The following is a 16820-nucleotide window of genomic DNA, read 5'->3' on the forward strand; positions in this document are numbered from 1 at the left end:
ACCTTAGAGCGATGACAAGCTCGTGCAAAGATAGAAAATAGTGTGGGAATGGCATACATTTTACAGCAAACTGCTCCTTAGCGTTTTGGAATAATTAAAATGTACTTACTGAGCACACTGAAATTTAAGCAATATGTGACATCTGGTTGAGGATACTAGAGGCTTAAATATGTAAATCTTTGTTCCTTTTATTGTAATGTTTACTTAAAAATGCGTGAATGAAGCTCTGTGTTAATGTCCTCAAATCTGGAAAACTTGGTGACTCTGAAGGTACCAAAGCTACAGCTAGTATTCTGTTGTGAAGCTGCATGTGGTAATCTATGTAAGTTCAGAAATACACAGAAGTGCATGTGCAGAAACATAGGACTGATAGAACTCCTTTTAATTTGTCTATGTCTCTAAATGTTGCTTTCCCCTTTTCTAAAATTATGATTATAACCAGACTGCCTTCCCCTCTCCCCTCTCTCCCTCCCTCCCTATTCTGGCTCTTGAGGAAAGATGCTGCCAAATTAGACAGTCATAACTGCTTGGTACAGTACTTAAGTCACACAGAGATTAGCTTTATTTTGTTTTTTGTTTGGACATACTTCTTCAAGATTATGATATGCCTTCTTCTCTGAAATGCAGGAGAGCAGTGCCACAAAGGCATTTAGGTTCTGATTTAGATCTTCAGCTCTGCAGATTGGATGTGTTTTGCTTAAAGTTATATTCTGAGCCTCTGGATTGAGGAAAACGTGTGTTCTTCACTGAAGATTCTTGTTAATTGTTAATCATTAATCTGAAAGACATTATACACATCGCAAAATCCCGTCTTCTTCCTGGGAACTTGATTGAAACTCTTGCCCAAGATGCAGTTTCCTGCCCTTGAGATCCATGTTCAAAAGCTCTCTGTGAAGCATGCGTCAGACTGCTTAGGGTGGAAAAACTGTGCTGTCTTCAGATCAGTGTGTAGAAGCCTGCTGAAACTGTGCTGTCTAGCCAACTTCTTTACTGGATATAAGAATTAGCATATAGAAGGAAACAAGTCACTTCGTTGCTAGCCCTTTGCTACTATGCTCCCAGATAAATCCACTAGCTTTTTACAAGATGTATGGAAACAGGCGTAGGGTCTATTTAATTGCTGCCACACATTTAAATTTCAGAATAGTACTTGTATTGACCCAAAATGCAAATGAATTCTGGTTAATATTGCTTAATGTTTGCATTGTATAGTCCAGTGCTCGATAGAGACTGATTCAACTTCACTTTCATCTTCATCTAAATGAGAAGGCTTAGTGGCTGCCAAAAACATGGAAGTGGAACTTTATCTTTGCTAGTAAGGCTAGAGTTCTGAAGCCATGCAGGCCACCTCAGGGTAACATTCAGAATATACTGCAGAATTACTCAGGTTTTCCTGCTTCTTGTTTTCAGTTTGATGATGGCTTTTGTTCATTTCTACAGCTGCAGCCATGTTGTTTTTTGTTTTGTTTTTCTTTCTTTTTTTTTTGTTAGATCGAAATGAACCTTGAGTTTGGACAAATGACAGCTGCTTCTGGACTTGGATACTAGTTCTGTAAATTGAACACTTTAGGCTCAATTTCAGATTTTCTTTTTTAGTAAGCAATTGAATAGTTTTGAATTTAGAGTTTTTTGTCAGCTTGCTTAACATGCAAGAACTTGAACTTGAGAATAAAGAAAGGTTAACTTAAATGAACCTTAATAGGTTCTTTCTCTTTTTTTTTTTTTGGCTAGGTTTTCTGAACTGAATTGCAACTAAATGTTTGAAATACTTACCTGAGTTTGCTGTTGATGATGAGATAAGCTGAAGACTTCATGGCATGCTTGCTAAATTTCTGTGCTTTTCTTGCTGCTTCCATCCTAAATATGGCCAAGAGTTTAGACCTTCCTACAACCCATTCCTTTCTTTTTGCTTTCCTTCCCTGCAGTCTGCAGCAGACTCTCACAGTCTCTCCAGCAGTCTCTCACAGACTTCAGCTTCTATTTCCATGTTAACAAATACTGTTTTTTTTTTTTCAATTATATGCAGTATTTCCTACTGCTAGTGTGATGACTGATTTCTTTGCCTCATTTCTGTGCTGCAGGGTCTGTCATGCAATCCCTAGTTGTAGGTCAGTTCTCGCATACCTCTTTACCTGTCTGCAAACCTTCCCTGTTAGAGGAAGTTTGTCATGTCGACTTTTTCACTCTTTCTCCCATCATGTTTTGCTTTTTTCTCAGTTAAATAGGTTTTCCCAATAGCAGTTTTGGCAGTCAGTTAATGGCATCTGTAACACCTGTTGACTTTCTTCCCTTTCTGTGCTTTTATCTGGAACTATACTGCCTTTTAATTATTTAGAATAGTAAATGAAGGAGTAATACTGAAGTCTCATTTGTGTGAAAGGAAATGAAGGGAACTTACAATGGTATATCAGAAAGTCATGAAGAGTTTTGATGCAGACTTGTCCTTAGGTAGGGAGAGGGCATGGAACTCATCACACTTGTAAATTTCACTGTAGATTTTTTTTTTAATTTAAAAAATTTGGTGAGTGACAAAATAATAGCTGCAGACCTGTCAACGTTTGTTACAAGGTTTTGCAGTAGTTATAAAAGATATGGCTGTAGTATAAGAGAACACAGAAGGCTTTGTCCTTCAAATTTGTGTACCATTAGATGACTGCTTTGCTTAACTAAGCTATTTAGCAAATGGCAGGTGTAAAGGAAATGAACTAATTTTTGCAATACCGTAATTTAAGTTTCTTGTGGCCAGCACTGCAGAGGAGTTGATTTGAATTAAAAATGTTTTCATTTGCTGGAATTAAGGAACTTGAACATCTTGGACTTTCTGAGTTTTTGTTTGGGTTTGGTTTTCTGAGCTGTTCTCCTACCAGGGGATCATTTTGAATTAGTAGAAGGTAATGAACAAGTAGTTCTTCTATATTTATGTGAAATTAATAGCTGAGATTGTCTTTCAGTGGGAAAATACATGGTGGTTCTGTGCATCTTTTCTGAATACCATTTCAGTCTGTTGAATATTCTCAACGAAACGTATATTTGAAGCCCCTGAGATATGTTGTGTTTGTATCTTTTTTGGGAAGAGGCAGCAATGTATAGGGAGAGCCTATGAATGTTCCTACTGAGGAAGAGGCTGACCAAAAAAGAAGACAATCTCAGTGGCATGGCTAGAAGCCAGGGAAACTGGTCACATCTCACTCTTTCTCACTTTTGGGGTGAGAAAAAAAAAAAAAAAAGCTTCAGTTAGAATTCTCTTTGTCAGGGAGTTTGAGGTTAATCTCATTCTGTGCTTTTCCCGTGGCTCTTTCTGCAGCTTGCTAATTTTGTTTTCTCATGGTGTCTGTTAGCAGATATTTCTTTGGAGTTCTTATTTTCCTTTCTGAAAGCTTTAATTTCAAATCTTTGATCTTGCAACTCCATTGATAACTATCTTCAACGCTAATCCTTATTTTGCAGTATTAACAACAGTTTGGAAAATTTCAGGAAAATTGGAAGATGACTTTCCAGTGTTCCATGTTTTAGGACTTAGACTTAGGGCTATAGACAACTTTCCTTCTTTTTCTTCTTCCCAGTTTTGTTATATCACAGTTCTCTTCTGTGAGGTATCCAGTTCAAAGGTATGTGTTCTCACACTGTGATTTCCTTTTTCAGTTGTAGATATAGGGCTTTGTTAAGAGCCCCACACACCAAGTCAGTGCTCTCTTTCCTAACTTCCAGCTGGTTACTGCTGAGCTTTTCTACATGTTTAATTTTGCTCTCCAGTCCCATTGCTGGACTGCCTTAGCTTAAATAGCCTTCAGAGGTGCCTCACTGTACAATTGCAGTAGATGTATGTGATACCTGTTGCCACATCCATCTCGGTAATACTGCAATGACTTGTGAAGACATGGTAACTCGCATGTTATTTTCTCACATTATGGACTTTGATTTGTATTGTGTATGCTCTGTTTGTATTTTGGTCTAATATTTTGCTTTGTTTGAAACCAGATTGCAGAAAGACTTTGTTTCTAAATAGATTTAGAGCAGTGGGAGATGGATAGGAGGGTTGATATTTGCCACAAATATTGGTTTAAAGAGATAATCAGACTAATTAAAACAGATCTAATATTTAAGAACAGTCTGTTTGATGAAACAGCTCCATTGTTTTTCATCAGCCACAGCTGTTGTAACTGTTATCTCTATGGAGGCAGATCTCTTGTTATGTAGGTCACATCAAGGAAAAATAGCAGCTGAACACTTGCTTCAAGTGTTGTAGAGGAAAATGCAATGAACATGTATGCGTCTCCACTGAAATGTTTTGAAACAGCGAGAGCTGAGTAGTAGTCTTTGGCAGTTTTTATGAAGACATGCTGTAAAGGTGGAAAAGTAAATAAAAACGAATCCAAAATGTCCTTGCACCATCTAAATTAAAACAGTCCTTCGAATCCGATTTCACTATAGGAATATCTAAATCAAAGGGGGGGGGGGGGAAAGAGAGTACTTACAGGGTTTGTGCCCTGAAGTACGCAGCTTCCTTTGAATTTAGACAATAAACAGGCTCTTTAGTTTTCATCCTCACTGTTTGCCCAGCAAAATACTCTTGCCAGTTTTTGGTCGGGGAGGCAGGACAGTAGTAGCTTCTGCTGCTTCAGTTTTGAAGCTGTCTGTTGCAGTTGCCTTGCAGATGATGTGAGCTACTACACACACTTCCTTATTTTTTTCACATCCTTTCTGTTTCCCCTTGGTAAAAAGAGAAGCTTCTTGAAAAGGAAGAATAATAATTCAGAAGAAAAATAAATAGGGAGAGTAGGGCAGCTATTTCTCAGACAAATAACATGTTTGATATAACTTTGGAAGCAAATGTAATTTGTAAGGAATGACATGTTGCATTAGCATGCCACATTCCCCCATGGTACAGACAAAAGGAATCGTTTTGAAATCTTGTGATACAAAGAGACCCTTCAGCATGCTGACTGGTAGTAGTCAGAGACTGCCTTTGATGCAGGACTCTTCAAGTGCACAGTAACTCAAAAATTGAGCTTTGTTGCTGCACCCTGAGAGCAGATCTGTACTCAGCTCAGTACTGAGATTTTGATTGGTGTTGGTGCAAGTAGAAATAGTAAGCCAGATGAGGTTTCTTGGCTGGTTTATGTGAATGGGCCTGATTATAATGCTAATAATCATTTCCTTTTAGTTGAAATACTTTTCACAATTTCAATGTATACGTTTCTAATGCAATATTTATATGAGGATAGTTAGTATAGAATGTCAGTTGACGCACGTGTGGAAGACTGGTGTTCTATGAGACCGAACTGTTGTCCACACCACTGACATCTGTGCCTAACGTATTTTATTAGTTTCTATATAACTTTAATAGACTGAAACTGCCCAGAAAAATGAATTCTGGATGTATAATGCTAATGGTTTTATTTCTGACTAACAATCTGACAGTAATCAGGCACAACTTATTTTGCATGTAAATAAGTTTATGTAGAATACAAATTGCAACGTTATTTCTACTGTTAGTACAGAGCTTATCCTAAGGCACAGTCAGGAATATCTCCAAATCGTGTTTGGTGTGTTTTAGCCCCTTGTTTTAGGCCTCTGTATTCTTTATAGGTAAGATTAATGTGATTAATTATGATTCTTTCAGATATAATTCTGTGAGGAGCAGATAGTAAGTTTTACATCATTGTGATTTCTGAATTTATATTTTACATCTGGAGAAGCCAGTAACAAATAGTATGTGAGCATATATGTATATCTAAGGCTTGGGTCTTTCCTGTTTGCCGTTCTCATGCCTCACTTCCTATTTTGAGGAACCTTTATTTACGGAGTTGACACTTAGCGTAGTCTTACACCGCAATTTTAAAGTATTGATGATAGATGCACATTTTTGCTTCCAACCATATTCTTCCTCCTTGTTTTACTTCCTGTCCTTGTTACTTTTAATTCTTTCCAGTAAAAGTTTGCATTATTATCTAAATTGCTCTTAGAAGTGATGTCAGTGTAAACACCAGAAATGTTTGAGGTGTGGTAGAAGGTCTAGTGTCAGGCAAGTATGAACGTAGTTACCAAGCAGCATGTAAAGGGAGGAGATGCATTGATCATCTAGTAAAATGTAAATGATTGCTTAATGAAAGTTGACTTACGGAGCTAAGGGTTAGATACACAGCAGATTTGTGAAGAGTTGTATTATGTGCTGGGTAGTTAATAAAACATGTCAGCTTACAGTGTCTCTTGGATTCAAGTAGGTGAAGGTGAAAGGATTAATGTATGAATTCTAACCTCGGCATTAAATTGAAGAAATTCAGCACAGATTTTCTTTGTTAGCCATTGGCAGGTATGAGGAATCTTATCTATCTTTTTATTCTACGCTGTCATCATTTAATGACTGTTGCGCCTTTGAGGGTATAAATAAATGGTGGTGTATGAGTACTGATGTAACATCTGTGGCACAAGAATGATTTTTAGGGAAACCAGAAAAACACGTTTCACTCTGTGTTAGAACAGAGATTGGAAATGCAAACTGAATTCCTCCCTTAAAAGTGTCTTTTTTATATTTAATAACATAGTAGTTCTGGTTTGATATGACTTATTGTAGGCAATTAAAATAATTAAGGTTTCTGACTTACTTTCTAATCAAGTGTCGTTATTCTAGCTGACAAGTCAAGACCACCATCATCAAGCCCTTCCAGTATTATTCGCCGGACTTCCTCCTTGGACACACTTGCTGCTCCCTACCTTGCTGGACAGTGGCCTCGTGATAATCATGGGCAAGCTGTTCCATGTATGAGAGACAAAGCCACTCAGGTAGGCCAGTGTTTTTTTTTTTTTTTTTTTTTTTTTTTACTTAAAACTTGTCTTTGGATTTAAATATTCTTAAATATATGAATGCTATTGCCTTGAAAGCATTCACTTTGGCTTTCTTGCTTACAAGTTCCTGTTCACTTGCAAATTGCAGGAATTCTACAGTTGCAATTACGTATGTGTTTTATTTGCATTCTCTAAGAAAAGACCATGAACTGTGGTGTTTATTAGAAGTTCCACTTTCTTCTTACCTCAGAGAAGCAGTAGTGCATTGCACATCTGTTTTCTCGTTGTTCTTACTGTGTGCAGGACACTGGATTGCATTGGTGTTAAGTACTATTTAGTTTTAATTTATACAAAGGAACTTAAAGTAACTCCTTGTATTTATGTCTCTCTCTTAAAAAAGCTTCTGTAGTGCCTTTATAAAAGTTACTGTAGCCTTTTCTGTCATAGGCTGAATATCATAGTGTTTAATTCCTGCTTCTTTGGGTGCAGTTGGACAGTGGATTTCCCTAATTTGTAGAGTAAAAGAGCCAAACATCTCAGTTTTTAAATCCCTAATCCTAGAGCATGGTTTCAACAACAAGTGGTCTCCACTAGTTCTAAAGAATATAAGGGAAGGGTAGTGGGAAGATAGACTGGCAGCATCTGGGACATACTTGAATTTAGCCTGCATCCAGTTTGGAAACAATAATAGAAATGCAGGCACAATAGATTTCAGTGTGCTGTCTACTGAGATGTGTTAGATGTTGAGCAGATGATGTCTGCTCTACAGTTGTTACTGTATGGCCTTCTCAAGGTCTGCAACATCTTGTGCAAAGAACCTCAATCCAGAGAACATCTTTGTAGAAGAGGAGGTCGTTTCATAGGGGATTATACCCATGTGGATAAGGTAAAAATAGAACCTGGTGAAGAAAGAAGAACTGAGAAAGTTTTTTTTTTTTTTTTTTTTTTTTCCTATGGGAAAATGAATAGATAAAATGGTTGAAAAATTGGGTAAAAGGGGTAAGCAAGTCTTAATAAGAGGAGGAGTATGAAAGAAGAAATACGGTACATAAGGAATTGCTATTCATGCATAGCTTTTGGCTTATGTTTTTATTTTGTCTTTCTTCCGATTCTAATGCACCTAGCTGCTATAGTAGAAGGGCTTATATATAATGAAATGTATTTGCAAAGATTTGTGGGAAGAGCATTAGGTATTTCCATGTGATGAGTATATTTGACAGTTACTGATGTTAGAATAGTGCTGAAGGAAATAACGATCTGATGCACTTGCTGATTTAAAATTTATCAAACCAGTAGAAAATCCTGGGATATGGACATAAATCTGTATGTCCAGACCTTTTGTTGATGTGACACTGACAAGGCTTTGTGGCTTTTAATCTTCTGTGCCTGAAAGCAAGCATTTGAGTTAGGGCCAAGTTTCAAATGTGATTGACAATAATAGTTAGCTTTCCAAGATGGTATCTCTCTCCAGTTGTATCGTTTAGTGTTTCTGAAGATGAGATGACGAAGTGTCACTTTGTAAAAGTATCATGACTCCAGTGTGTGATTTCAGATTTTGTGAAGTCTGACATCCAGATTTCCTGAATTCTAACTGATGTCACAGTCTGAGTCATGGTAACAAAGGGAATGTTGTTCATATGTTGCAGGTGCAAATACATACCCAATTATATACTCATTTACAGGAGTTTGGAAATCACTGTTGAAAATTACATGAAACACTTGTTTCAGAACTCTTAAGTTTCATATTGAGTGTGAAGGGAATGACCACAAGTACCTTCGTATTCAAAACAGAGGAAGGATGCCATATCTGTCAAAAACTGATGGTTAAGGTTTATTTTTACATAAACATGACTGTGCTGCTGGAGGAACCGTCAGCAGTATGATAGCTTAGTGAAATGAATATGTTCTGATTTCAAAAGTTTAGGGAACAGGAATTGAATCTACTAAGATAAAAAAGGTTTTCCAGTTGAGTAACCGGGGGATCTTGATTCTGAAGGTTTACAGCATTGAGAGTAGAGTCATTCAGGAAGCAGACTGGGTGGAGGCAGCAATTAGAGAGACACTTTGGCTTGCAGGCCTTTAGCTATGACCTACGGGCATCTCTAGCAAACTGTGTAAGAGATCACCAGAGACTGACTGTGTATCAGATTCCTGCTTTGACTGTGTTAGATGAAACCTGTCTATAAAACCAGACTGAATTATGTACATACAGGATGTTATTGGCTGATGAATACGTGTGTAATTGAGCATCCTGTAGTCTGGCTAGAATTCACAGATGCAGGTATTGTTTTAAGTGCTGCTAAAACAATGATTGGTAACTTCTGTGTCTTTTCCTTTCAATCAGACCTGTGTGGCTTTGCCTGCAATTGTCGATACAGTAATATCAAAATACAAATTAAAATGAGACAGTTGCTTTGGAGTCTTTGAGTTGTTATAGAATAATATATAAGAATATATGAATATAATTATATAAGATATATATTATGTGTTATGTGTGTTGTGTATATATATATAAAACATATATTATTATATAATATGTGAATAACTATATAAGAATAATTAGAGGCCAGAACTTTGTAGTGGAAATTATGACTTTATAAAAGCGTTCCAGTATCTGTGATAAATTTAGCATTAGTTACATTTCTTGTGACTGTGTGAAGACCCATGACAAAAATTAGTATACTTAATCTTGGAGGGTTTACAGTTCGCTGCTTGTGAAGGCCATTCTGGATGTGGTTATGTGGGAACGCAAACTTTGTAAAGTATGCAGTATTATCACAGGCTTGTTTGTGTGTTATGCTACCTTAAATAAAATTTGTGTTAATGATACTTTGAATTTCTCAGAACACTTTCACCATGATATGTGTTTTTCTTTATTAAATGTTAATGCATTTGTTGATTCACTGAAGTAGCTTAGTATTTTGTGTGTTGCTTTCTGTTTGGCCCGAGACACCTATGAACCTGAAGCCCTTTGGGGCATTAATTTTGATTCCCTGCTTTGCAGTAGCTCCAGTGGTGTTCTGAGTGGTGCTCAGAAAAGGTGCCTGTCTTTTTCTCAGTCTGAGTGTGAAAATGATTTTGAAGCTGTGCAGGCTTTCCCAACTACTGAACTACTCTAGCTAATGCATCAGAAATACCAAGTTCAACATCTATGTGGGAAATAATATATACCATCTCCCCCAAATTCACAGAATCACAGAATTGTAGGGGTTGGAAGGGACCTCGAAAGATCATCGGGTCCAACCCCCCTGACAAAGGAGGTTCCTTAGAGCAGGCTGCCCAGGTAGGCGTCCAGACGGGCCTTGAATATCTCCAGAGAAGGAGACTCCACAACCTCCCTGGGCAGCCTGTTCCAGTGCTCCATCACCCTTACTGTGAAGAAGTTCTTTCTCATGTTGGTGCGGAACTTCCTGTGCTCTATCTTGTGGCCATTACCCCTTGTCCTGTCCCCACAAACCACTGAAAAGAGGTTGGCCAAATCCCTCTGTCTCCCACACCTCAGGTATTTATACACATTGATGAGATCCCCTCTCAGTCTTCTTTTCTCCAGGCTGAACAGACCGAGGTCTCTCAGCCTTTCTTCATACAGAAGATGCTCCAGGCCCCGTATCATCTTTGTGGCCCTCCGCTGGACTCTTTCCAGAAGTTCCCTGTCTTTTTTGTACCGGGGAGCCCAGAACTGGACACAGTACTCCAGGTGAGGCCTGACCAGGGCAGAGTAGAGGGGGAGGATCACCTCCCTTGACCTGCTGGCCACGCTCCTTTTAATGCACGCCAGGATCCCATTGGCCCTCTTGGCCACGAGGGCACACTGCTGGCTCATGGTCAACCTGTCGTCCACCAGGACCCCCAGGAACTTCTCCTCAGAGCTCCTCTCCAGCAGGTCATGCCCCAGCCTGTACTGATATGTCCAGTTGTTCCTTCCCAGGTGCAGGACACTACACTTGCTCTTATTAAACCTCATTTGGTTTCTTCCTGCCCATCTCTCTAGCCGGTCCAGGTCTCGGTGAATGGCAGCACAGCCTTCTGGCATGTCAGCCACTCCTCCCAGCTTTGTGTCATTGGTGTACTTGCTGAGGGCAGACACTATTCACTCATCAAGGTCATCGATGCAGATGTAGAACAAGACCAGACCCAGCACCAACCCCTGGGGAACACCACTAGTCATAGGTCTCCACCTGGACTCTGCGCTGCCGATCACCACCCTCTGAGCTCGGCCAGTCAGCCAGTTCTCAACCCACCTTACTGTCCACTCCTCTATCCCACGCTTTCTCAGCTTTGCTATCAGGATGTCATGGGAGACAGTATCGAAAGCCTTGCTAAAGTCAAGGTAGATGACATCCACATTCAACACCATCCAACTGGTTCTTCAGAGCTCATCTGGCTGTTAATACTGCCTTACCAATTTTCAGTATGGTAGAAATGAAACTAGCATATACCTGTATTAAAGTAGGTCTGAAAGATTGTGAACGCATAGTTTCACTCGACATGCTCATGTTTCCTTTGTCAGTAAGGCTTCTAGTCAGTGACTGCTTTTCGCTCACAGTTCTGAATCTAGCACGTCTTAACACAGTTCTCTTCTAATTTGTCTCAAAATATTCTTCCCAAAAGTAGAAATATTAGTTTTGTTTTGGTTTTTTTTTTAAGTCTGTAATCTCCTTGTTACAGACTGAAAGTGCCTGGGCTGAAGAATATTTAGAAAAGAAGAGAAGCTCACACAAACGTTCAGCATCGTGGGGCAGCACAGATCAACTCAAGGAGGTTAGGAGTGCTATTATTTGAAATACCTTTGGATAAAGTTTATTGCTGGCATGCACTGTTACATGAATTTTCAGGAAGGAAGGTGTGAATATTATTTTACTTCCTACAGTGCCCAAGCTTTACGTAATAAGCAATCTGTTCATTTGGTATTGATTTCTTATAATAATGCAGGACTGTTACAATTTTTAAACCTGAAGTGGGGGATAAGGGGAGTGTCAAATGCAGTGAACATTCGTCAGAGGAAGAAATCCAGCAGTGACCAAACTAGTCCATATATTTCAAGTGCTTTCATTAAACCTAAGATATCTTCTGGGCTTGAGCTTAAATGGTACCTAACATGTTAAGTTTGCAAGAACCTGAACATAACTTTGTGCTGCCATTAATTATGAAAGTTGTAGTAAAGAATTTTAGTTAAGTACTAGAATTAATGAAACTGTGTGCATAGCTGAACATATCCGGTGAAATCTAATGTGATTTTTTTTCTTTATTAGATTGCAAAATTGCGTCAACAATTGCAGAGAAGCAAACACAGCAGTAGGCATCATCGGGATAAAGAAAGACAGTCTCCATTTCATGGTAACCACGCAGCCATTAACCATAGTCAGGTAAAGCTGTGCTCTTCTGGGACACGTTTGGTAGCTAACATTGTTTTTAGATTATTTCAAGGTTGTGATTTGTCTTACAGGGAACATAAAAATATTATATACTTCTAAATTTGTTGTGGGTTTAGGTGGATTCTATGAAATAAGGCCATTTCCTTTGACTGCATGAAGTGTGTGGGGTCCAGGATCATTTTGTTACTTGGCTAGGTTTGTTTGCAACTCCATCGTTCCATGAATTTCAGATAGGTTTTTTCCTTAAAGCAGGACACTAAGCTTATATTTCTGTGGCCTATGCTTAAGGATGACAGGTAAGTTTAATCTAAACCCATGGATTATCTTTTTCATTAAGTGTTGCTGTAACAATAATGAATTAGCATGTAGAGTATGGCATGGAGCCAACTGGCAGTAAAATGATACAGACTCAAAACTGTAGCTAATGCTGATCGCATTTTCTCTTGACTATAGCGCTTGTTTAATCCTATGATCAACAGGTTTAGAGAGCTTACCTGACAAAAGGATGGCAACTTTTTTTATGTACCGTATTAAACTTCTTTTATATGCTGTATTAAAAGTGTTTATGTTTTTAGTGGCTGCCTTCAGCCTTTTATTTTCTGCAATTTATCATGCCTTGATACTTAGAGTAGTAATCATTTCAAAAATTGCGATGGTTAGGCCACCACATGTTCTGTATGCAGTTGTAGTTTTATCTTGAGACTTGCTGCAGTTAGGTTCACAGGGAGGTAATATTTCTAGCTGAGTTGATAGCAGATGGTGAAATACTACATTCTTTTAGACACAAATCATTTTTCAGGTCTGTTTTGCTTTAGTAAGTTCAAAAAATCACTAGGAAAATCTGGCCAGTTTTTCAGAAGAAAATTTTCTTTTTCCACTGGTATCTCATGAATGTATATTTATGATCTAACACCTTTTTTAACAGTTACAAAAAGAACAAATGTTATATTTGCCTTGTCAGTTGATGTAGTTGAAAGAAATTGTGTAACTGTTGATACTGTAAATTGATAAAGTACTTCAGCTGTGAAGCTTCTCTGCAAACTTAAAATTCTCAATTGCTCCTAAAACTCAGTTAGCATTATTTTAATAAATAATGTACTTTGTTGGCTGCTTCCTTTCTGTCCTTCCATTCTTCCAAAAATAATTTAGGTCAGGGAGGGAAGCTATCACAACATCAGCATAAGTCCTGCTGTATGGGTACTCACCCATTTTGCTAAAAGATGAAATGAAAAATAGAAAGGAGAACCATACGTACAATCTTGAGGAGCTACGTTCTTTTGTGCTTTGAAAACAGGTGTCTGAGTGAACCTGGGATACTTCAATACTGGACATAAGAAAGTAGTACAGTGCTTTGAGTTCTTTTGCACTGTTCTTAACTACTGTTTGTATAAAAATCAGTAACGTTTTTTTCTGAGATCTAACTTCTGTGATAGTTCATTTAATTAAGATTCATGAATCTCAGTATATAAGTGCATCTTAAATTCAATTTGTTATTAGTTCAAATTCTTTGCTACTGGCAAGCATTGTATTTAGGATTATATTTTTATAAGTACATTTTTGATAAACTTTAGGAATTATTCAAATGCTTTAAATGTCCAAACAGAAACTGTTCTCTCTTCCTCTTCTGTGTAGTGGAGTATTAGCCTAGAAGCTAGAAAGGAGAAGAATTTGAATTTGAAGCAAGCTGCCTAATATGAATTCCCACATTTGATCTGGTTTGTTTAAGCATGGGTGCAGTAGAACATGCTGTACAGTAGAACATGCTTAGTGATTGCTGTAGCTTAAGGCAAAATAAGAAGACAGATAAATGAGACAGTTCTATGTGTTTTTTTTGGCAAAATTTACGACAGTTGCCAAAAGGTTTAAAAAGAAATATATGTGGATGGTCAGAATACTTGATGCAAGTATTTTATCCAAATTTGTAAAACTTCTATGAAGACTTGTTCTATACTTACAGAGAATTGAGACATTTCAAGAACAGCAACAGAAAATTAAAACTGAGGGACATTTGTTGTAGGCACTTGGCTACATTGGAGAGAATTGCATGCTATTGAACGGGTTTCACATCGTAGTTCACAAATCCATAAATTTCTGATTACTAAGTTAGTCATTCTAATGTAGATAATCTTTTAGCTGTTCTAAATTAATGTCAAAAATGATCAGAGATGCTACTATTCTGAAAGATACCAGATAAAAATTCTACATACAGAAACTTGTGGCATCATAATGACATTATTATGCTCATGAAATTTTATCTACTGTATGGAGGATCTTTGGCAGTCCAGGTTAACAAGTCACCTTCTCTTTCAAAAGAAACGTTCTGTGCATGTCTGAAACGTTGTATCAAAGCATAGCAAGCTATTCTGGAGCCATTTGTGCTTTTCTACTTTGAGCACTTCAAATAGTGTTGTGGTTCTAGGAATTTGTGGTAGACAATCATGATTAAATGCTGGAGAATTCCCAGATTTAGCTAATGGCTGCTGAAATCTTAGACGCTCTAGCATACATCATTCTGCTTTCTGCTTTTTAACAAGTTTGGTTTGTCATAAGAATGGTTACATACACAGTTGCTTCATTTAGACACCTAAATTCATTTAGTACCTAAATTTGTGCTGATATATCTGTATTATGAACAGGTATTGACCTGTATTTGTTCACCTGATTATTGATCCAAGGCTTAGTTTGGAACAGTATTATCAGGGGTGGTTTCTCAGACGTTTTTTTTGTTCTTCTCCAGTAGCTTCTATTTTCTCTTTTTAATCTTAAGGCAAAACTTTTCAAAGTCTTTCCAAGTTTGGCAACTCTAAGAATGTTGAATTTTTGTCAACATAAACAATGAGTCACAAGCATTTCCTGAAGAGGAATTTCTTGCAGTCCTCTGCAAGCCCCATTTTATAGCTATCCTAATGTTTCAGTAAAGCAAAACCAATATAATTCATAAGTGATTTTCCTGTCTTAGAGATCTGTGATTATAAGTCTGCATGACACATGCTTGCGTTAAGAACTCATGTTTACACTATTTTTAATAAGGTGGTCTCCAGGCCACACAAATTTTTTACATGGTTTTTGAGAATTGACATGTCAAGTCGCAGTGCTTTGGTGTCTGTGTGCAGTCTTGTTACTTAAAGGGAAGAAGGAAAAACAAACAAACAAACAAAAAAACTCTGAAGACAGGTGAGAAGGCTACCTTCCTTCAACCAGTAGAGATGTTCTCAATCTCGGCACATGTGGCCATTGAAGAATTCTGCACAGGAGTTTTACTGTCCTTTTTTTTTTAAGTATACTTTTTTTTTTTAAAGTTCAGTGATCTGGGCTAAGAGTGGTACTATCTTGCATTTGTGGAATATTTTTTTTTCTGTGCTTGTCACGGTACTGTAGGTGACACCAGGCTTCCATTAAAAACATAATTTTAATGAAATTGCAAGTGATAAATCCGGCAGAGAAGGAAGTGGAATTATGGTATAGTTCATGCCAAAAGGAATGGGAATATGTTTTAGAGGCTTCAGAAGTACTTGCATTTGAATGTTCACTGTTAAATTTTCACTTGCAAAGCAACATAGAGGTGGAGGCAGACTGTGTCAAAGGGAAGTTTTGAAACTAGACTGTTGAAAAGCTAGAAATTGGATTTGAAAAACAAAAAAGGATGCCTTCAATTTAAGGCATCCATTTTAACACAATCACTATAGTTTCATGTAAGTCCTTGATACTGGGGAGTAGATACATTCTGTTTAAAGGATCATTTTTGAGTAGAAGTAATAACTACATCATTTAAGTAAATCTGTGTCTCTTTCTCACTGTCTCTGGTTCTTCAGGCTCCAGTCCCAAAGAGTGCTCTTGTTCCTGTGATACCTATTACCAAGTCAACAGGATCGCGATTCCGAAACAGTGTAGAAGGACTGAATCAAGAGATTGAGATAATTATTAAGGAGACAGGAGACAAAGAAGAACAGCTTGTTGTATGTATCTGCCACCATGATTGCTTTCTGTAATTATTTTATTTTTGTTTTGAAGTCAAAAGCTTTATTTTGCACAGTTTTTGAATTAAATTTATTAGAAAAGCAAAATTCCAGACAAAAGTTATTTGAAAAGTCTTGTGGAAGGCAAAAAGAGGAGTTAAAACGTGAAAAAGAAGACAGAAAAAGACAAAATGTCTGGTTTTAGAGATTCTGCAATGACTTTTTCTTCCCTTTGCCCAATCTGAAGAAGTGTCTCCATCCCAGCTGAAGCATAACTTACCTGTTCTTTTATATTCAGGTATTTTTAGAGGTAAATTTTCTGATAAAGCGTCAAAAATACGGGCCATGAAGACACTGAAGTACAGAAGGACTGTACTATCTTTCATGTGAGCAGAGCCTTAGAGAACTGGGATTGTTCAGCTTGGAGAAGAGAAAATTCAGGGGGACCTTATCAATGTGTAGAAATATTTGATGGGAAGGAATAAAGAGGGAGGAATACTCTTCTCAGTAGTGCCCACTAGCAGTAGAATAGGCAGTGGGCACAAAAAAACCCATAAAATTTAATTTGTGTGCTCTGAGTAGAGGTTGTGGAGTTTACTGTCTGTGGAGGTACTCAAAACCTGACTGGACTCTGGGCAGCCTGCTCTAGCTGCCTCTGCTTCAGCAGGGGAGTTGGCCTAGATGATCTCAGAAGGTCACTTCC

The 16820-nt window shown here is 37.7% G+C and overlaps 1 protein-coding gene across 1 annotated transcript in view; it reads left to right on the forward strand.

The window, feature by feature from the left end:
• FAM117B (family with sequence similarity 117 member B) overlaps positions 1-16820 on the forward strand; it is a 28718-nt gene that overhangs the window by 1510 nt on the left and 10388 nt on the right. Inside the window, exons 2-5 of the mRNA XM_080600450.1 lie at positions 6632-6783; positions 11455-11547; positions 12039-12152; positions 15974-16117. Coding sequence (XP_080456576.1) covers positions 6632-6783; positions 11455-11547; positions 12039-12152; positions 15974-16117 — 503 coding nt within the window. The remainder of the gene's footprint in view (positions 1-6631; positions 6784-11454; positions 11548-12038; positions 12153-15973; positions 16118-16820) is intronic.

Source organism: Anser brachyrhynchus (assembly GCF_964034855.1).
Source record: "Anser brachyrhynchus genome assembly, chromosome: 7".
Taxonomy (NCBI): domain Eukaryota; kingdom Metazoa; phylum Chordata; class Aves; order Anseriformes; family Anatidae; genus Anser; species Anser brachyrhynchus.